We start from the raw sequence: 24,163 nt of genomic DNA on the forward strand, positions 1-24,163 counted from the left end.
ACATATGTATTTATTTATTTATTATTTTTCTTTTATTATTTTTTGTTTTTCTTTTTAAATTTGAATTTTTTTTTTTTATATATATATTTTTTTTTTATCTAGTTTTATTAAATATTTTTTAAATTTTCAATTTTTGTACGTAAGAATGTGTTTGGGCTGCATGTCTATACCAGTAGGCTTTTATTATTAATAATATTTTTTTTTTTTGTATTTAAACAGTTTTTAAAAAAATTTTCGTTTGAACTTGTTTTACAATTTTTGAGTGAATTCTATATAACTTTATAGTATTACAATAGTTAGACCTTTTTTAAATATATTTTTTATATTGTTCAAGTTTGTATTTTTCAAAAAAAAATGAAAAAAGAATCGTGCCAAGGACCAAAAGAAAAAAAGAATTTCCATGTTTCAATTTTTTAAATAAATGAAACAATGAATTGAGTCCTTGCTACTTGTAAAAAAATTAAATTTATCTAATAAAATAATGACAATATATCTACCAAATAATAATAGTAATAAAAATGATATAATTAAGCTTAACAAGGGACGTAGCGCTAGATTTAAACGAGCATAACACAGACATTTTATTTTAAATTTTTTCATTAAAAAAATTGCACGTTTATTCAAGGATTAAGCGATAGTAAAGTATATTGCTTATCATTATCAATCAATACAATAAAAAAAAGATAAAAATAAACAAATAATAATATAATAAAGAAAAAAAAAAAAAGAAACAAATTGCTCAACTTTTGAAGCAAACAACATGTGTATCACAGTATATTTACATTGCATTCGTGATCAATTTGTGGTACTTGGTACCAAAAAATTTATCAAAATATATTCATAAAATTGTACAAAGCAATGAACATGTTTTTTTTTTTCATTATTGTTATCTTGATAAAGTGCTCTCTAATGTCATCGAACGCTCGCCCCTTTTTATTAAATTTTCATTTTGTTAATTTCATTTAAAAATTATCCTAAGCAGTTGAAAAGCAATTATATTTTAAATAACACGACAAAGCTCAATCAACGTATAAAAATGAAACATAAAAACAATATAATTGTTTATATAAAAAAAGTTAAAACAAAATACAAAAAAAGAAAACTAAATGATATGTATATCATAATTATTTTTTTAAACATCAAAATGTCTTTTTAAATTCAAAAAATTTTAATATAATAAAGGGCCCCTAAAATCAATGGAAATGATTTATGTAATTGTTTATTTTTACCTTTAATTTCAATCATCAAAATAAATTGTTTTTTCATTTTTTCATTACGTATATGGCATTTGTACCTTTTTGTATTTTCTTTTACTATTCATTTTATATATTTTTTGGTTTTTTATTTTATTTCGATTTGTTTCTATATCATTTGGTTAGTACGACAAAGGCACCCGATGAGACCAATTATTATTATTATCATGAATATATTTTGAACGATAAATTAAATTAATTTTTAATTATTAAAAAGAGACACCAGTTAAACCATCTCAATTAAAGAAAACAACAAAAATTTGAATAATACTTTCAATAAATACTGAGCTATTTTATTGCTTTTTTTTTTTTTTATAAATATTTATACTTGCTCATTTGTTTATTTATTGATTATTATTTTTTAATTTATTTATTTTTCATTGTTTATTTATATATACAAAATATATTTATAATTTTATTAAATATGTTTCAACTGGAGGTAGATGAACAGGAAACTGAATTACTACTCTCAATTTTTCCTTTTAATATTTTTTGTTTTTAAATATTTATCAAGGGAATCATCATAAATAATCAATTGACTTTTAGCTAATTTGAAATTTATAAAAACTATATTGTTTATCAAGATGGTCTATGTGGTGTCTCAATTATATTTATTAATGTTTCTTTTTTTTTTAATTAATTTTGCTTTTATTGTATCAGGAATTTTTTTTTTTTAATTTTCTATTATTGTGTCTCTCGAATTTACTCTTGTGCAAAGCGAATGTTTAAATAATAATAATTGTAATAATGAAATTATAATAGAGCGAAGAAAAAGAAAAAAAAAATATATGTTGTTTAGCTATTATTGTTATTTAATATGTACAGTGGGGTTGTTTGACTAAATGACAATTATTCGTATTAATTCCATCGTTCTAGACTATTTTTTGTTTTTTTTTTTTAAATATTATTTTTTTTTTAACAAAATAAAAATAATTATATTATTTTTTATTATTACTAAATAGTACAAAATGGAAATATTTAATTCAAGAAATTTATATAGTGCTAAATACGCACGCACGCACGCACACAACAACTAATCGCAAATAGAAAAAAAAAAAATTAGATAATTTTAAGAGAAAAATACACATTGACCAAGGCAGTAGTACTTAGTATTATATTAGAATGAAAATAAATTGTTGAATTTATTCACAATTTGATTATTAAAATGCTTGGCCAAATAATTATAGTGTTTTTTTATAAATCTCGATGAGGAAATAACTTACAACGTCAACCACACGGATTTGCACAAACCACTAGTGTGAAAATTGGAACGCGAAATCTTTGTAAAAATGATTCTTGACGCTAAGGTATTTGTTGAGACGTTGGTCAATCACTTGTTGTATCATTATTGGTAAAATATTCACCAGCATCACCACGACAAATTGGACAAGTACGATTTGACTGATGAAAAACAAAAAAAAAAACAATGACAACAATTAATAGATATATAATTAAATTTTCTAAAAAATAAATAAATAAATAAATGATTTTTACCTTTAACCATTTGTCAATACACTTGGCATGAAATTCATGTGAGCATGGTAATACTCTGAGTGATTGTGGTGCTTCAAAATCACACATACAAACAACACAATTTGTCTGATCACCTTGATGTGTTTCAGCATTAAATTTATATGATGGTAATTGTTCAACTTCAGCTCGTGTTAGTCCTCTTGGCTTAGCTTCACCTAAACGTTCAGCCAATGATAATAATGCTTCATAATTTTCAGTTTCAGCTGATTCAGGTGATGATAATTCAGCTTGGCTATATGGTGACAATGGTGGATTACTAAACATTGCCAAAAAATGTAATAATAAACCAGGATAACCAGTTGGTGGTAATGGTGGTGTACCACGCCATCTATTTGTTCTTTGTCTTCTAGCATTTGCTGTTGCTCTTCTTGCTCTTGATTGTAACATTTCCAATTGATTACTTCTTGTTTCAGATAAAAATAATGGTGGTGGTGTTGATACTTGTGTCAATGTTGGTGGTGAATATGAATGTGGTAATTGCATTTGTGGACCACTATTTTGAACTCGATGATGAAGATGTGATTCAATGAGTTCTAATTCAACATCTCTCTGTTGAATAAAAAAAAACATATGAATAATATTAATATTAATTGTTACAAAAAAATTTTTAAATCAAAAATATTTAAATTAAATTACCTGTTGTGGCAATTGATGATGAGTTGGATAATGCGTCGTATGAACAGTTTGTGGAGGTTGATGAGGTTGTAAATGTGGATGAGTATGAGGATTAATTGTAACACCACCACCTCCACCAACTCCAGCACCGCCGACACCACCACTACCAGCACTATTACCACCACTACCACCACCAATTTGTGTTGGATATCCACGTGGTGATGAACCAATTAAATTATGAACAGGATGACCAGTTGTATAATGTCCATGGTGATGATGATGATGATGGTGATGATGTGGTACTTGACAAGAATGAGCAAATGCATGTGCACCAGTTGGTGTATAAATACCATGTAATTGACATGGAATTCTATAACCAGTTGGTTGTGGATGCCATATTGGTTCACCACTAACAGTTACACCAAGACTTGATACACCAACTTGTCCAACTTCAACAACAACTGGACCATTTGTACCTTGTTGTGGATGATGTCCATTATTTAATTGATGATGTTGATGATTTTGATGTGCATTATGTATATTATGATGTGCACTATGAATATTATGATGTCCATTATGTAAACTATGATGTGAATTGTGTATATTATGATGTTGTCCATGTATACTATGATGTGAATTATGAATTGTTGGATGTTGATTATGTATACCAGGTGGTAAAAATGGATATGATAATGCAAATGATTCAGAATAACGTGTATAACGATTTCTAATTGGTGGACTACCACGTGTACTTAAATGATTACGTGGTGATCTACGTTGTGGTGCTTGTGATATATCCCATGGTGTTGTATTTGTATGTAATGGTGGTGTTGGTGTTGATGGTGTTGGTTCTTGTACATCCATTCCTGATACAGCACCATTTCTTGATATTCTACGACGTTTACGTGATGGTGATTCACTCTAAAATAATTAAATTAAATCAATTATTATTAGTTGAATTACTTTAATGAAAATTAGTATATTTACTTTTCTGCCATCATCTTGACTTGGCTGTCGATAGTACGGTGGTGATGGCTGAATTTGAACAGGACTCATTGGTATTTGATTAGTTGCTATCAAAAATATAAATTAAATAATTATTATTAATTTATTTTTAAAATTTTCATGATTATTGTTTATATTATTATTAATATTTTAATTTTTACCTTGTGAAGATCTACGATAATCCATTTCAACAACACTACCTGGACCAAGACCAGCATTGATATTTATAAGTGGACTTCTCATTGTATTTTCTTGTCCACAAATATTTAATCTAAGTGGTGGAGAATTTTGTTGTTGTCCACTTGGTTCTTGTGAAAAATGTGATGATGGTAATGGTTGAATTGGTACTTGTACTCTTGATTGTTGTGGATGTTGTTGGGAATTTGTTTTATAACCAACACTTGGACCACCTACACCACCATGATAAATATCTTTAGCTGATGGACCTGATGATGTACCTACTCCAGGACAATCCCTAAAAAAAAAAAAATAAAACAATTGTTATTTTTATAATTTTATTATCATTATTTTACAAGCATGATATGTCAATTTTAATTATGTTATTATATTTCAAGCCAAAAATAAGTTTTATTATATATTTATTTTGTGTGTATTTTTAGTTTTTAAATTATTAAAATAGCATCACAATTTATTGATAATTATTATTGTGTTATTATTGTATTACATAAAAAAAATTAAAAATGTTAACTAAAACCCCAAATACATGCTCAAAAAGTTATCTATATATTTTCAAATAAAAATAGTGTTACAATGAATAAAATATGAATTTTTTAATTCACAGCCACGTGTTTAATAATAGTTATTAAAAAAAAAAAAGAGTAAAATCGATTGATTTTATTTGAGTTTAACTGGCACATTTAATTGCATCCACTGTGAATTTTATGATTTTTTTTTTCCCAAATTAATAATGATATAAAATAGTAATCAACAATAATAATTAAAATAGAAATAATAAATTATAATCAACATGCAAATGATAAAATAGAAATTAAAAATTATAGTGTAATAAAAAAAAAAAAAATTATTATTATTAACTATAAATGATTAAATGCAAAAAAAAAGATAAAAAAAAAAATCCAAGCATCGAGAAAAAAAGTCAAAGCTGTGTTTCGATTTCCAAAAAATTTCGACTGAGTAAAGTTTTTAACTGTTGAATCCAATGAAGATTCAAAAATTAATCAAATTTAAAATTTAAAAAAATATCAATATCATGATGATTAAATTTTCTAATTATATTCTCTCTCAGTATATCAAATTTCATGTTATCATCAACATCACAAGTACTACAACCCAATGTATTTTTGTATATATTTTTTTTTTTCTATTCATTTTTATTTATTTCGATTAAAGCGTGTGTATATATTAATGATTATTTTTGCTTTATATAACTGAGTAGTATAACAATAATGTGTTTTAATGATTTTTATAAAAAATACATATATGATTATATATATATTTTAAATGGATAAAAGGGTACCCATTGTGATAACGTGATGAAGATCCCTGGCGATAGGGGTACTCCTTGTACTGCTGTTGCTGATTGTGTTGGGTATGCTGGTTGGCATGTTGATTGAGGGGATGCCAGCCAGAACGAGTGTGGCTTGATGGTGCTGAACGATTCATAGGTCCTGTTGTTGAACCACTACCTCCACCTCCTCCGCCAACTCCACCAACACCACCACCTCCACCAACATTTCTGTATCTCGCCTGCATACCCATGCCCCGATGTTGATGATTACCCGGTCCGTTCATTTTATCCCTCGCCCTTTTTATTCTTCCCCTCTTATATATTTTATTTTTTATATTTTTATATTCGTCCTTTCCTTTTCCTCACTCAATTTTTATCCCTTTTTTTTCTATTTTTTTTTTTTGGGTCTTTCTCTTCCTCCTGGGGATCTAATTCTCTCCTTCGTTGTTGGGATTTTTTTTTTTCTTTCTCTCTGGTTTTTTGGGTTTTTATTATTATTATTATTATCCTCTCTTCAGCATTTATTTTCTTCTCTATTTTATAACTTGTATACTACTCTCTCATTTGCTTTTCAACATTCCCCCTTTTGGCTGGGCTGTGTATGTGTCTATATGTCCCCCAACATGAACAAGGCAGTTCAGGCACACTATATGCTGGTGGTTGGCAACCAGAAGTGCCTGGGCGTCTCCTCGACAAAATCGCTTCGAGGCTCTCTTACTATCGTGTGCTATATGTCCTATACTCCTATATCACCACATATATATATTACGCTTCTTCTCTTCTTAATGGTCTCTCACAAAATTCAGCTGTCGAGGGCCAACAACAACCTGGCAAGTCATTTACACACTGCATTATCAAGCAAATATATATATATTTAATTTTTTTTTTTTTTTTCTTTTTTTTTTATTAAAAATAATCATGATTATTAGTGATATTAAAATATACATATTTATTATATACAATAAAATATCATAATCCAGGCTAATGTTTTTTTTGATGAGCTAACATTTTGAGCTTTCTCAATTCTCGCTTTTCTCTCATTTTATTTTTCATTTTTCCTATGAAATTTTTTTTATAATCCTCTTTATGTTTATAATAAATTATTTAAAAAAAAAAACATGGATATTCAAGCACCAGAGAAGATTATCATGCATGCTGAGAAAAATATATTAATATATTAGAAATGAAAAAAAAAAAACAACTTTATAATAATTTTTTTCAAAATAGCGTGCTTAAAATTTGTTCTAGTGAGTATTAAAGCAATCAAAAATCAAAGAAACATTAACAAAATAAGTTTTGGGAATGAAATAAAAAAAAATCATACACACAAAAGATGAAATATTAGAGAGGAAGAAGGATATTGTGTTGATTTTAATGATGGTGGTCATGATGATGATGATGGAGGACCAAGAATAAGTAAAAAAAAATATAAAAAATTGAGAGGATATTGAGAAGAAAAGATGGAATGGGCCAGTGAAGTTTTTTTGTTTGATAAAGAAACTGGCCCTGGAGGTTACAATAATACCAGAAAATTGATGTCTGCGGCCAGATGGTGATGGAAAAAAATTTTAAAAAACCAAGAAACCAGAGAAACTATTCGAGGGATTGAAAAAATATAAAATAAAAAATATATCGCGTGTATTATACAATGCTGTATTGTTGATGATGATGATGATGATGATGGAGTAGGTAATGATTGTACATATAGACAATATACATCAGTAAAAAATTTAAACATGTCCCAAGAAACAAAAAATATATCCAAGGAAACGATTAAAGTGGACCGGAATTGAGGGCCCCGTTGCTTTTGGCTAGCATCAACGAAACCAACAAAAATATATCTCAACTACAATCACATTAAATATACACAACACACACATGTATATTTATTTTATTTATATCAAAAAATAGTTGTTGTAGTTGTTGTAGTAGTTGTATAAATAAAAAGACTTGCTCAGACCCAACCAAGTCTTGGGATGCATCTTTTATATACAAAAACCAGTTTATAGTTGTATACCTTTAAAACCTGCACCCAACACACATTTTGACATATAGATATTTAAAAAAAAAATTATATTATTATTAAAAATATTAAATTAAATGTAAGCTTGATTAATAATAATAATTATTATTAATAATTTAATATTTTTTTGAATATATTTCGAAAGATATTTTTGTTCATTTCTAGCTTGGCTTTTTCATTTTTTATTTGGGGAAAAAATTGAGGTGTCTCTCTCTCTGTAGTGTGTCCAGGTATACACATATTCGTTTTCATTATTTAAAAAGTAAAAAGGTAGAAAAAAAAATATATAAAGTGATGTGTTGCTTTCTTTAGGATGTTAAATAAAATGAAGGTCTTGATAGACGTTCACTGACAGTAACAATGCTTTTTTTTTTTATTTTTGAAAGAGGAGAGAGGAGAGCAGGTAGATGAAAAAAAAAGAAAATTGTATAAGCTATATGTATTTAACAAAAAGGATCATTTGGATGTATATACCTGTATCGAGGCTTTTCAAAAAGTAAAAGATATATTCGATATCTTAACAACTTGGCCCCACTATTCAACAGATCCCCAAGAGCAAAACCAAGATGAGTAAAATTGAAATTCTCAAGCTATGAGTCCATCAAAAATAAAATGAAAAAAATATATAAAAATGTTAGCAACATTTTTAAAACATTCTTGTGTACCTAAATCTACACTCTTGAATTTACACTGGTCGAGAAATTTATTTTTTCTTTGTCGAAAAAAAAAACATTTCGATTTCGATTTCGTTAAAATTTTCATGCTACTTGAATGACCTTAACGATAATTTATTTGAAAAAAAAAAAAAAAATATTCTTTTGAAAATTATAGTAACCTCTAGTTTTCTAAACATTTTTTCAATATATATATTTATTTTTTTTTATTTCTACAAAAAAAAACCTTGAAATTGTGTGTAAAATTATTTTTTTTTTTTACTTAGAATTTCACGCTGTCTAAATTATCTATCTGAATTAGAAAACAATTACTTTCAATATTTCATTATATATTTCTTGAAACTATAATACTCACGCAGATTATAATAATGACGATCAAAAAAAAAAAAAAATAAAATTTCCCAATCGATTACAAAATCATCAACGAAATCATAAATTAATTTTTTTTCCTCACAAAAATATTTAAATTTTTCTATCCAATAATAAAAACCAACTAAAAAACACAAGAATATTTTTATAAACATTACATTTGATAATAAAAAATTATCTAAATTTTTATCTTGAAAAAAAAAAAAAATATTGATGATTATATTATTCAGCTGACGTGTATGTGTGTGGGTGTGTCTCGATGATATTGAAAAATGAAAAAAAAAAAAAAAAAAGAGTAGTGTATGTACAAGGTTTCTTGTGATGAGTAAAAAAAAGAAAAAAGGGGGAATAAATATATATAAATGTATTTATACGAATATACTGCAAGTTGAGGTATATTTGCAAGAAAATAAAAAATAAAAAAAAATATATACGTGTACATTGTACAGTCTTCCTTCGAGGTAGAGCCCCAGGTGTAGCATCATCGTCAATCGCACCACCTGCCTGACCCTCCTTTATATACACGTCTTTACACATCTCGCACCAACATTCGCATACATATATTGAATTATATACGCGTACATGTGACATACGGCTCGCAGCTGATGCCTTATATATTTTTTTTTTTTTTCATTTTATCATATGCAGACTATGCAACTTGTACAAAAATTTTTTCCTCAGCTTAATTTTATTCCATCTTTTTTTAATTTCCAAAATAGTGTATTGCCATAATATTTCGTTGATTCAATTTGTATTCATTGCTTTACTACTCAGTCACAATTGCGTCAATAGTATTTTTTTTTTTTTTTTTACTTTTCTCCTTGATGCAACGTGTCTTACTATTATATTCTACTTGCATTATGAAAAGTGAGAGTTGATTATTTTTATTTTTTAAATAAAAAACCTCACACCGTTGTAATTTTATATTATCTATATATACTTTCGTTTATATTATTTAAAATAAATATTTATTAAATTTTTGCTTAATAATATTTTTTTTTAAAAAAATAAATATATTGCAAGTATTTTTAAAAAATTATCAAGTATTGATCAAACAATGTATGCACATGGTGAAAATATAAATTTGATAATTTATTAAATAATCAATAAAATGCTTGAAGGTTTTTTTTTTTTTTTTTTTTAATCAAATCGGTAGGCTCGATGTGTAGTCATATAAAAAACCGGAAATGCCTCGTCCCTGATCGTCGTCGTTGACCCCATATTAAATAAGAAAATAAATAAATAAAATACCCAACACATGTACCCACGCAAATGTAAAATATTTGCACATGCTTTTTATAAATAATAATAATAATAATAATTCTCAGATGTCCAATTTTGAATATTTCAAAATAAAAATATTTTAAAAATTCGAATAACCGCGCATGTTCATTCTCTCTTGTCTCTTCTGTTTCATTCTCTCATTCACATGTGTCATATTTTTATTTATTTACATTTTCCTCATTTTGATGTAAATAAAAAGTTTTTTTATTTATTTATTTATATTATTACTCAAATGTATATAAAAAGGTAAATAAAGCCAAACATTATTGAATCACAAGAAATGTGTATTTATGAGTAAAAAAAAAAGAAAAAGAAAAACAATAACAATGTAAAAAAAATAAATAAATAAATAAACGAAAAATGAGAACAATGTGATTTTGTGTATTTTTTTTTTTTGGGATATGTGGCCTACCGTATGGGATAACATTCCCTCGTTGCCGTCATTTCAACAACGGATGATGACAATGACGGTGATGGTGGTGATGATGATGATGAGGACAGCGTGAAGGATCCGTGTTTAAAGCAATGGTATTTTAGATAAAAAATTTTCTCAATAAAATAATAATATTACACATACACACACACAATAATACTAGGGTGTCTTTAATACATCACAATATCTCCCACGTAATTAAACACATTTTTTAAATTAAATTTAAAAAAAAAAATCAACAATTTACATCTACGATTATAAACAAATATATAATAATGTTTTTAATATTTTTTTTGTTGTAAATATTAATACTAACACACGACACAATGTGTCAAAATTTAATTTTTTTTTTTTATCAATTAAATAATCACCAACATTTTAACATTGTCACGTGAATTTTTTATAAACAAAAAAAAAAAAGTAAAAAAAAAAATTTCACGTATATTTGAGTTGAGAATGTTTAATTTCTTTAAATGTATATATATGATAATAAGAAGATGAAAAGAACAGAAAAAAAAACTAAAATAAATATAAAAAAAAAAAAAAAAAAAAAAAATTTGTAAGAGAGTGCCGTTGGTTGCGCCGGAGCCAAAGGCAACACGGATCGACAGTTGCGCGCGACGGACTGAAGCAGACTGAAGCCAGTGACGGTTCTTCTCTTTGGTTCGACCCAAAGACCGCTCGGTTGGGTGGTTGGGAAATGACAAGGATGAAAAGGATAGATATAGTAATTTAACAAGAGCAAGCAAGATAAATTAATAAAGAGCGAGGTAGAGAGGGGGAAAGAGCGTGTGGTGCACACTCAACTCAGCCAGACTCGGCTATACACCGCAGGCAAGATAGAGGGGTTAAACAACACACACACACACGCCTCATCTATTTATTATGTGTATATGTAGATAAATATATACACACACACACACGCAATCAACATCGTATCTAGACTCAAATCGAGCCCGCAGACTTTTCCTTTTCATTGTTGTGTTCCCAATAAATTCTATATGACTCATTTTGTAAATATATATTTCTTTTTTTGTTTTTTTTTTTTTTTAATGTATCATTTCATCTTCAACCCTTGGAATTAGAAAATGAAATTATATTTAATTAATTTATAGTATATTAATTGTTAATTTTCTTTAAAAAATTTTTTTAAAATAATATTATTTTTCGGTGGGTTTTAAAGGAGAAGTACCAGAGTCAAATGCGCAGTCATAAGCGCGTTTTTACAAAGGGATAGTATTTGAAGTTGATTTTAGTCTGGTTATTTGAAGCAGGATGAGACCGCGCCCATCATCATCTAATTACAACATGTGATAGATGGTAAATATGTGTTTTAAAAATTTGATACCTTTTTTTTTTTTATCGTAATATCACACGTGATAATAATTTATCATTTTATTTATTTCATTTTTAACAAGTGATAACGTTATTTAAAAAAAATAAATAAAAAAAACCATTACTAGTTTTTTTAATAGAAAAAAAACCTGGGTTAAAGTAATGGGAAATATTTTTTATTTTAAATTCAAGTTTGTCGCGTAATACGATGGCGCAATTTAATTTAAATTAACGCGTAAAATTTTTTTTATCAACAGAGTTAAATGATTGAGTCGATAATACAGTTTTGAAATGAAAAAAAAAATATATATATATCAAATATATAAAGGTTTTATACAAGCCCGGGGAAAATACCCGGGGATTTGATACGAGATATCTGGCTGATGGTTGTAAATTCAAACGACAGTTTGTCCTATCCAGGGATTATATTACTACAATTGTAGCATCTTCGTTGGGGTCTGAATATTAATTTCCAGATGGTATTTTTGTAATGGCTGTAACACGTGCAAGCATATATACACTCTAATGGGAAATTTTTCACACGAAAATCATCAAAAAATAATACCTCATCTCAAATCAAATACATATAATCCCACTTTCTTTGTAGATAAAACCAAAATTTTTATCTCAAATCAACAGCATACATGAAATAAAATACTAAAAAATTTCTCTAAATAATTTAAAAAATATTTTACGTAACTTTACAAGAATAATATAATCTTATCAGTATGTTATCCATACCAATATACACATTATAAATTATCTAAAAAAAAAAAAATTTTTATTTTAAATAACTTTGGAATAAAATATATAAAATGAAAGTTGACTTTTAATTCTGTGTACAGCAGGTTTGTATATATTTTTAAGTAAAAATATTTCATATATATACATATATACATAAATGATACTATTACGTGCAATGACTGTGGAAGGGTTTAGAGAGTAACCCCTTATCAGTTGAAAAATTTGTGAGCCAAAGGGGAATATATTGCGAATGGGGTTGTGAAAGGGATGCTTTGTCAAAGGGGGCGCAGTATGATTAGGGTTCTTCATCATGTGTCAGTGCATACACACACCGATACACACACACACAAACACTTGTACCCAATTTACAATCAACCCCTATTTGTGAATAACCACCCCCAACTAGAGACAGCCATATTATCGACCTATCAAGCAGCCAAAAAAATATTCGCAAAGTTTAAAAAATTCATATCATTCATTGAGATATATTTTTGATTTTTGATTTTTTTTTTAACAATAAACACAAAAGCCAGGAACATATATACATTATATTTTTTTAAGCATAATATATGTATGATTTAATATAGTTAAAGTTTTAATGTTTATCAGCGCATGCGTTGTGGAAGAGAGGAAAAGAGCTTTAAGAGGATAAGAGTATTATCAAACGAAAAATAGCTAAAAAATTTTTATTATATATATTATATACTTGCTTGGAAGAAAAAATATATAAAAGCAATCCCATGATGATTGATTTTGGTACCTCAAAAGGTAATCTCTCTTTGATGATTATTAATAGTTTTTCTTTCAAAAGGAAAATTGATATTTTTTTTTTTTTTTAACACTAAAGACGATTGATTGGATTTTAAGGAATATAAGGTGCAAATTTTTCTTTTTTTTTTTTTTTTCTTGATGGATAATATACATGTGATTTTTAGTAGTGGATTATTAAAGTTGCATTCGTGAATATATATATATTTAATATTACTTGGCGCAAGTAACTACTGCGCACTACATTTTAGCTCGATTAAAATCTAGCATATCGACTGTTGTTTTTTTTTAGCTAACACACAGTATATATGAAAAAAAAATTATTTTTTCTTTCATTATTTATTAACAATATATATTTAAATACAAATCTATAAATAGCATATAAAAATTAATAACTTTTATATTATTAAAAACAAAAAACAAAAAATTATATTGTAAATTAATAAGTACACAATGAAAATAAAAAAAATATAGAATAATTAAAATAATAAATCATTCAAGGAAATGAAATATATATTTATAATGGTGAAAGGGTAATAAACACATTGAAGAATAAAAATGTGAAAAAATATATTTACATTTAATAAAAATTATATGTTAAAAATATAGTGCTTGCACTTGCGATTTATTTTTTTTAAATACAAAAATATTGTTACATGACGTTTTGATGAATTTTTATATATTTTGTTTTTTTTTTTTTTTTTTTCTATAATTGCATTAAATGTTCATCATCATCATCATCATTATTTAATGAATTCTAATAGTTACATTACGATTAACAGCAGTCAGATGTACAAATTAAAAATATTTAATTGAAATATTTAAGCGTGAAAATAAAATTTAAAAAATAATGAAAAAAAAAAAACATGGCACCAAGCGGATTATTACACAGGTTTTATTATAAAATATTATTTATTATTATTATTATTTTATTATAAAATAAATATATTTATTATATTGTTTATCAGTAAATAAATAATACAGTCGAAAAATATTGATAATATATTTATTACTCCATGCTTTGTAAACTGGTAACTAAAAACGAACCATTTCCTGGTGCAATTAATTCATATTAATAATATTTAAAATAAATTTAAAAAAAAAAACATTTTATACATTATTATAAGAATATTAGAACATTAAAAAAAAATATTATATATATACAATTTATAATGAAAAAGGATTAAGTATTTTTTAAAAATTTGAGAAATTCAAAATCATACAGCGTGATGGGAAATAATTTTTTTTTTGATGATTTTAAAATTAAAAAAAAAAATAATAATAATATAATAATTATTACAGTAAAGTGGTTGAAATATATATAATAATAATAATGAAATAAAAGCATTATTTTGTATATACATGTGCAGTCGACAAAATATTGTTGCAAAAATATAAAAGCCCCATAGATTTACAATTTTTTTTTTGTATAAAAAAATAGAAAAAAAATAGAAAAAAAAATAACTCAGGTATCTATTGAATTGTGTCTACCCAAGCGAGGATCGAGAAGCATTTTATATATTTTTTTTGAAAATAAATATGTATATTTTATACATGTACACCAATAGAGCAGTGAAAGTAACGAGCAATTATCAATTCATTAATAAATAGAAAAAAAATATATGCCCAACGTTATTATTATTTTTTTTTTTTTTTGTGACAATTATGATTATTTTTGTTTACACAAATATAAAAATTATTAATAATTTATTTATTTATTTCGAGGGGTAGGAATATTTTGTTGTTTTTTTTTTTTTTATCTCTCGCCTACCTTTTTTTTTTTTTCTGTTCAATTAATATTTTTTAAAATATAATGAACATTGTTACACGCACTTTAATGTATTTTTTTAAATAAAAACGGAGCAAGCGCCTCGTTGAAAAAAAAAATAATTCTATTAATTCTAATTAATATATATTTTTTTTCTATTTTTATGTGTATTTAATATACACACTGAGTCACGGCTCAATACGGCCTTCGATAATGTCAAAAAAAAATAAATAAAAAAATATTAAATAAAATAATAATAATAAAAAAAAAAAAAAAAACAATAATTATTTTTTATATTTTATTATTTTATACTGGCGCTGTTCGCCCTCGACACCGAGACAACACACTGGATGATGACGAACAACGAAAATGCCAAGAGGGGAATATTACTTTGCAAAATATACACCCCACTTTGCCCCTCATCTAAATACTTGGATATTTTTTCCCCTTCTTTTATCAGTTATTTCCTTTTTCCTCTTTATATGCATATTCGCTTCAAGTATATACGACCCCACCCATCCGCGAATAATCCCTTCCATATAAATTTGCAATTTATCGACCAATCAAAAACAAACCTTTCTCTTTTTTTTTTTCAATACAAACCACATTTCCCCACCAGCTGTTTCCTTTTTTTTTTTTTTCACGTCACTACACACTTCTATATAGGCTTTATTATTACTTTTTTATTTATTTATTTTTTATATTTAAATACCCGAATATTAACCCTACCACCTTGACGGTGATTATTTTGGTTCTTTAAATATAAAAAAATGTAAAAAAAATATAAACATTCACCAAGTTAAAATAATAATAATAAAAACAATGATTTTTTTATTTTCAATCAAATACGCATGACTTTTTGTATTTTCTTTGTGTTTACAAGACCTTGCTTGTACTATTTTTGTATTTTAAAAAAATTTTTGTTGCGTATTTTTGACGTCACAATGACTACACGTGATTAAAAAAAAAAACATTAATGATGATTTAAATGAATCATTTTACTACATGAAAAGATTTTCCTTAGCTACATCAGAATAAAAAAAAAAATAAATAATCTATAGATATTGGCAATTTTTTATTGAATTGAATAGTAGCTAAGGAAAAAATGTTTAAATTTATTTCATTGGCAAACGGTTTTAATCCATCTGTGAAAGGAATTACATGCCTATCTCTAAAAAACAACGATGTAATCAACTTTGCCAGTGCTGACAATGCTCTTAAATATTATTTATTTTCCAAAAACTTTAATGGACTAATTTTCAACTACAAAATGTCAAATAATATTTCAAAATTTGCTTACATAATTTTTTTTCGTCATAATTATTATAAATAATTATAAATAATAAATATTTTAAATAAAAATAAATGAGTATTGTTACTATGGCGTATAATATATTTCAGACTTAAATCCATTTCGGAGTTGATTTTCACTTGGTGCTTGAAGGCCAGGTTTTTGCAGCCAACCAATGAGCGTCGACCTCTTTTCCGATCGTTATAAACAACATAAATAACATTTAATAAAACAATAAAATATAAACAATATTATTATAAATAATAATTAAAAAAATTATAAAAATATTAATTTTATATATTTTATAATAAATAAATATTAATATTATTAATAATATGATAAATTTCTAAATTAACCGAGGTCAACCGAACATTTACGAAGTTATAACAGTCAGCCATTGGTTTATTTTGGTCATGTGATTAAAAACAAAATGGCTGATTGGTTGACAGCTTGTATTATTGAAGAGGGGAAGGCTACATAATTCCCCTTTTATTATTTTTTCGACCTAACAACTCACAAAGAGAAGTGAACAACAGTGTAGAGGATCGAGGCACACAGTCTTGAAAAAAAAAAAGAGAATATTATTTCGTAGCCTACATCGACACAAAAGCAAAGTGAGATAGCGGTTTTTGTGTTAATTTGAAAAATCATTAAATATATCTATCGAGTTTATGTTTAACAAAAAAATAATAATTCATTTTATTAATTAATATTTTAATTATTCAATGACTCGTGTATCTAAATCAGAAGAGTGAAAAAAAAAAAAAAAAAATTTAAAAATCAAAATAACACGTTTTCGAGGAAACAAAGCAAAAATATTTGCAAGTGTGTCGGTGTGTTGATTTATTGCTTGTGTATTAGTAATATTGTGAATTTATTTTATTTTTTTTTTTTCCTTTTTTTTCTCTCATTTATCATCAAAAAATTTAATTAAAAAAAAAACAATTGATATTATTATTTGATTTTTTTTTGTCTTGCATTTTAAAAAAGAAAATAATTTTTTTAAAATAAAATCATATATCAATTAATTTTCGAGGTTATTTGTGAAAGCTGTGTGTGGTGTAATTGGCGAGAGAGTTGAAATAAATAAAAAAAAAAAAAAATTTAACGGACAGAGAGTTGTGAATAACAATAATAAACACAAGCTTAACTACGCGGTGGCCATCTTGTGTGTTGCTCCAGCTGTGTGTGCCTCGAAAGAGAGTGTAAAAAAGCTGCTCCGTTATTTTGAGATAAAAAAATAAAAAAAAAAATAATAAAAACAAAAACAAGCCAAGACCAACAGGCCAGGGTTTTTTTTTTTTGTTAATTACACTGTTAATATTATCACAACGGATGTTACCAAACATCAAATTATTACAAAAGTGGAATTGGAGAAAAAAAATATCATTTACAGCTCAAAACTGGAACGCAGTTGGTGGATCATACAAAATATTAAAAACAACAATTTATTTATCACAATTATCATATTATCATTGTTTACATTTGTTAAATTACAATCATCATCATCATTGTGGGACTCGTGACTATTGCGCAGTTTATTCACAATATTTAATACCGGAAGTTGAGCTGTAACGATACAAAAAAAAATATTTTATTATTATTTGTTAATAAAAATAAATTATAAATAAAATATAAATAAAAATTAACGATCCATCATTAAGCTTGCAAAGGTAAATTAATTTAATGAATAAATATTTATTTTTATCTTGTTTTTTTTTTTAAATTTTAAAAATGATAATTTGTTTTTTTAAAATGCCAACAAATATGTGTTTATATAAAACAGCATTTATAAAATATTTTCAGACGCAGTTTGTTAAATAAAGGGTGTATAAATTATTTAAAATTAAATTAATAATAATAATTTTATCATCATCATCATCATGACGAATTCAGCGCCGAAAATGAACAACAAAGTTGAGAGACAGGGTTCACCAAATGCTGGTGGTAAAAAGCAACAAAATCGAGGAGGAACGATTAAATCAGCAAGTTACTATTCAAATAGTGCCAATAAACAATTTAAAAATAATAATAGTAATATTATTATTAATAATAATAACAACAACAATGGAAGATTAAGTTGCAGTCCACCATGTGGTAAAAATACATTTGGTTTTAGTTCACCATTGAGATATGACAGTCCACGTCATGGTAGTCCAACAAATTCATATTATGCAGGTGCAAAATTTTCTGAACCACCATCACCAGCTAGCTTACCAAAGCCACCAAGTCATTGGACAACAAGACTTATTAATAGCTGTCAAAGATCAGAGGCATGCTGTAATTTTTCAAATCAACTTAAAATCATGTTAAATGTTCAGGCTTGATATAAATATTTTATATCAAATATTCATGCTCATAATAATGGCATATTTAAAAATTATTCGTGGACAAGTCAATTGGAATTATTATTCATTCATTAATTACCATTAGACAAATCCAACGAGTGAACTGAAGACTTTGGTCATCCAAAATTGCTGAAAAATTTAACACTTGTGACTTTAAACAAAACGAACAAATTTTGTTTTATTATTATTTATTACTATATACTATATATATATGCTCTTTTTTTTTATTATTTTTTTTTTTTTCATTAATTTCGTTTTACGGTTTTTTTTGCATACGGTTTCTTTCTTTTTTTTTTTTTTTCGATGATGAATGGTGGAATTACGAGTGATAATATTAAACAGTTTAAATTGCTATATTGATCTTATGAAAATATGCAAAAAAAGAAAGTGATATATACATTTTGTTTATTATTATTTTTTTAAAGAAAAAAAAAAAAGTCAAAACGTTGGAAATGTGTTGAAAAAAAAAACAAAAATTTATGAACACTTATTTGTGCGTGTAGTTTTTTTAATTCAAGAAGAAGAAAAAGTGCACGTTTATGGTTTTTTTTTTAATTAAAAAATAGAAAAAACAAAAAACAATAAACAATAACAAGTGAAATAATAAGTCAGAGAACAATATCTTCATTATTAAATGCAGAAATTGAGAATTGATTTCTTGAATTTTGTATGTATTGCGATTAATGAATTAACAAAAAATTTTCGATATGTCAATGATTTTATCGAAATAGTTAATACAATATGCCGTGTACAAAGTTGTAAACATATATATTTAGGATATTTATAATGTAATTAATGTGCAAATCACTCATACACGAACCCATAATGATAAACAAATTATAAAAAAATATTTTACCATTTATACTTGATTAACAATGGTACAAATGATTGAAATATCGATTTAATCGATAATTGCCATCTAAAAATCGTTCGTAATTTAAAAAAAAACATTTTTTTTTTCTTTTTTTGATTAAATATTTTATTTATTATTATTTTTCAATCATTGAAATTTATTATTATTATTGTTATTTTCTCATTAAAGTACTTTATAAATTCAAAAAAATCGATAAAAAATTTTTTGTTTTTTTTTTCTACAAAGAAAAAGATGAGATAAAAATTAAAATTTCGAGTAGGCTTTTTTTTTTTTCTTTCTATAAGAGACAATATTATTACTAACTTGATTCCAAAGATTTTATTTACATGAAAAAAAAAAAAATAGTATTGAAAAATCAAAATTAAGCAAAAGTTAGTTTAATTTAAAGTTTAAAAATTTATAATTTACGAGCATACATTTACGTGATCTTTGACTTGTTAACATCAACATGTTATTCTCATTTTTGAGTTGACATAAAAATATAAGATCAGAAAAAAAAAAAAAAGGATATAAATTAATACAAATCATTTTTTTCCCCCGTTGTTTATTAATAATCTATATATATATTTTATAGTTATCATTAAGAATGATGAAATAACTAAGTCCGAAAAAATTATTATCAACGTATTATGATTATTATTTTTAAATAATTCGTTTCGATAATGTGTGTTTTTTACGTTGAAAAAAAAAATCCATTTATGCGTTTCTTTTATTTTTTAAATATTTTTTTTTTTTTCTTTTTTCACAAACGAATCATTAAAAGTTTCATTAACAAAAATAATATAAATTTATTTTCAAAATTACATTAAAGAAAGTTTTTTTTTTTTTTGTATTTTATCAATTTTAAATTAACAATATTTTAAAAATAAAATTTCATCTGTTAAAAATTAAAAAAGAAACATTAACGTTTAAATAAAAAATTGTGATTAAAATGAGCAAAATGAGATTGTGCAATTTATCATTATTGATGGTACTACTTATATTTAATTGCTCATAATTTATGAAAAAAAAAAAAAAAAAAATTGTACTCGAAACGAAATAATAAGGACTAAATACGTAATTAAATATATATATATTAAAAATTCATACAAAAAAATATATATATATTTACAAGCATAAAATGCTCTAAAATTTTAACGGATATAATTATAATCATGATACATCATCATCATTAACAAAAAAAAAAATGTTTTTTTTTTTTAAATAATTTTTTAAAAACGTATACACGCGTTTTATTTTGTTATCTGTAATAACACAGTGATAAAATTTAAAAACCCCGGTGATTGAGAGAAAGAAAAGTATGTAAAGGCAAAAAAAAAAAAAAAAGAAAATGGAAAAAAAGAAAATGAGAGTTGATAAGTCATTGTAAATTATTTTTTTAAAATAGGTTTTTCTTTGACTTTAAAGTTTGAGATCAAGTATGGAATTTATTGTAAATTATTTATAGATCTCTATGATATATTATATATATTTTTTTTTAATTTGTAAATTTTTTTTCTTTGTCCTATATAATTATATATATATATTTTTTTTTTCTAATACGGTTTTGTAAACCGTGTTGCGTGTGTGATGTGTGCTGACTTGTAGTTGGACATATAAATGTGATATTGCATCGTACAAACGGAAAAAAAATGTTTTGTTAATTGGTAATCTAAATGTATGCTCTTAAATAATTATAATATTTTTTAAACTTGCCATATTGTTTATTGTTTAATTTAAAAAACAAAACAAACATTTATAAATTGACACAACACAGTATTGCTTTTTTAATCATAAATTGTATTTTTAAATTTATCTTTATCATCTTGTCTCTTTTTCTTTTAAAATACAAAGAAAGAAAAAAAATAATAAACAACAACAATAAAAGAATTATAAACTTTGGTTTAAATATAACCAACAGTTTATTTTTCTTTTTTTTTCTTTTCTTTTTTTTTTCCTAAATGATATTATAAACATTACGAACGATTAATCAAGGCAAATAAATATTCAATAGTCAATCTACTTTTTTATAAAAAAAGTACTGATAATTTATATATATATAATAATTAATAAGATAATTCGTGTATGAGTGTGAATTAAATCGACTTGTAATTTGTGAAAATAATCATCAAATGGCCAATTTTGTATAAAAAAAAATATTAATATTTAATATTTAAGAAAATACGTTGAGTTATCATTCACCACTTTGATAATTATTGTAAAATAAAAATAATATTATGCTGAATGATAATTCAAAGTGTTATTGTTAAATATTGAATGAAAAAAAAAAAAAAAACGAAACGAAAGAAAATCAACTAAGCCAAATCAGGAAAGCAACAAATAAAAAATTATCCAGTTACATGAAATAAATAAAATAAAACTCTAAAAATCACATGAGTACACAATGCGATTGATTCGCCATTAAAAATTAATTGTAAAATTTAATGTGTAAGATATTATAATGTAAATGTTGGGATGAGACAGAGGGAAGGCTTTGCATTAGAAAATGAAAAAGTAAAATCCAATTTATTGTCGGACAATTATGTAATTATATTTCAAAATTAATTAATTTTTTTTCCACAATATTTGCTGAAACATTAACAACAATTATCTACATGAAAATTAATATAATTTTTATTCGAAAAATTGCTTTAAAGAACATAGAAATATTTTTTTTTTTTTTCGAAATAAATACGACAATTATTTGACATACAAAAAAATATAATTAGAATTCGTTTAACTAATTTTATTTGAGCTTGATTATTACGTTAATTAGTCTGACTCGATTGTGTGATAAATAATGTAAAGGTATTTGAAAATTAATTTGTTTTTTATGTATTGGAAAAAAGTGATAAGAGTGCTTCCCTCTTGAAGATCAGTGCGTTTTTTTTTTTTTTCTTATTTTGTTTTTTATTTTAAAAAAAAAGCGACACAAATAAAATAAGTCGAGCTTTATATGAAAAAAATTAATATAATATAATAAGAATGATATGAAAATTTTAAGTAAAAATTTAAAACCACAAAAAATAAATTTAAAAGATAATGTGATTTAAATATTTTCACAGTTGAAAAAAAAAGACGCACGATTCTTTGTGGCCCTAAATTAATAACGCACTTGCAAGTAGAATGATAAATGAAATATAAAAATTTACAAATTTGATATAATAATTAATAACAATTATACAAAAAATAATTTTTTAAATCTTGCATGTGCGTTAATTTACTCATGAAAACAAAGAAAGAAAAAAAAAAAAAAAAAAAGTTTTACTAAATATTTAAAAGGAATTAGTTGATGCTTTTTTTTTTTTTTTTTTTAAATTTATTATTTAATATAATTATTATAAGATGTATAAGCCAATCAACGGAAGTATGTTTGTTTACTTATCGAACCAAAGTATTTTGTCATCATAACTTCGTTGAATGTGCCAAGTTTATTCTCGACGTTTTAAAAATTCGTATGTTTTTTTTTTTGTTTTTAAATATTTAAATGAAAAAAAAAAAAAAGAAAATTTCTCGTGCTACAAGCACATTATTATTGCACTAAAATTACAAATTATCAAACAACAATCTTACATAATTTAAAAATCAAATACTAAATTGAAAAAGAAAAAAAAAAATAGATAAAATAATCCTCAGTATGAAAATTTGTCTATCGAAAAAAACTGTCTCGAATACTGTCGAGAATTTCTGTGATTTTTTAATTCTACAATTCGCGTGACATTCCTTGAACGCGTTTTAAAATAACGCCAAATATTTGTAAACAAGGATTGTTTAAATAAATATTATTAACTTTTTTTTTTTTTTTTCCTTTTTCAATTTAAAAAATTTTTTTTTATAAAAAAAAATAAACATAAATTTATGAGTACATTTGTGAATTATCATGTGATAAAATCATCGTTAAATATTAATTTTCATTTTTGTTTTTAATCAGAGAAATAATACAAAAAAAAAAAAAAATACAAAATCACATCAACGTCGTCTTATAGTATTTTTCTTGAACGTGGTTTTGAAGACATCACATTAAATATAATTGAAAAATGAAAATTATTGTTTTTTTTTAAATAATAAAAATTGCAAGTATTGAAATTAACTTTGACATTAAAATATGTCGACCAGACCACGTTAAAAACAAGGAAAAAAAAAACGTACAAGAAAAATTATAATTTACATCGTTCTTAATATTTTTTCTTTTTTTTTTTTTAATTTGAATGGAGGTAAAAAGGGTAGTGTTTAAGTGACCAAATAAACATTGCGTAGATAAAAATGAAAAATAAAAAAAAATTAAATTAAGTAATTTGGTCAAGCAAAATGCGGCATATAATTAATAATGGATCCAGTTGATTGTTCTGTAGACAACGAGAGAGAGAAAGAGAGAGAA

At 24.7% G+C, this 24,163-nt stretch overlaps 2 protein-coding genes across 3 annotated transcripts; one reads left to right on the forward strand and one right to left on the reverse strand.

The window, feature by feature from the left end:
• Positions 1 to 540: 540 nt before the first annotated feature.
• Positions 541 to 12,605, reverse strand: LOC122858905 (E3 ubiquitin-protein ligase RNF38-like). Of its 2 annotated transcripts, XM_044162133.1 has the most exons (7): positions 10,658 to 12,605; positions 5,905 to 6,722; positions 4,568 to 4,881; positions 4,389 to 4,474; positions 3,423 to 4,322; positions 2,748 to 3,335; positions 541 to 2,654 (listed from the first exon to the last, which is right to left on the reverse strand). In XM_044162133.1, exons 2-7 carry the CDS (start codon positions 6,177 to 6,179, stop codon positions 2,580 to 2,582), a joined length of 2,238 nt encoding a protein of 745 aa, XP_044018068.1. In that variant the 5' UTR covers positions 6,180 to 6,722; positions 10,658 to 12,605; the 3' UTR covers positions 541 to 2,579. The 2 variants fall into 2 exon arrangements, with proteins under 2 accessions (XP_044018068.1, XP_044018069.1); XM_044162134.1 differs by lacking the exon at positions 5,905 to 6,722 and having other exon boundaries at positions 10,658 to 12,602.
• Positions 12,606 to 17,089: 4,484 nt separating this feature from the next.
• On the forward strand, positions 17,090 to 24,110 carry LOC122858907 (proline-rich nuclear receptor coactivator 2-like). Its single transcript, XM_044162136.1, has 2 exons — positions 17,090 to 18,257; positions 18,391 to 24,110. The coding sequence occupies exon 2, from the start codon at positions 18,468 to 18,470 to the stop codon at positions 18,909 to 18,911; it is 444 nt and encodes a 147-aa protein (XP_044018071.1). The 5' UTR covers positions 17,090 to 18,257; positions 18,391 to 18,467; the 3' UTR covers positions 18,912 to 24,110.
• Positions 24,111 to 24,163: the final 53 nt, after the last annotated feature.

The sequence above is a fragment of the Aphidius gifuensis genome, linkage group LG6, assembly GCF_014905175.1.
Source record: "Aphidius gifuensis isolate YNYX2018 linkage group LG6, ASM1490517v1, whole genome shotgun sequence".
Lineage (NCBI taxonomy): Eukaryota > Metazoa > Arthropoda > Insecta > Hymenoptera > Braconidae > Aphidius > Aphidius gifuensis.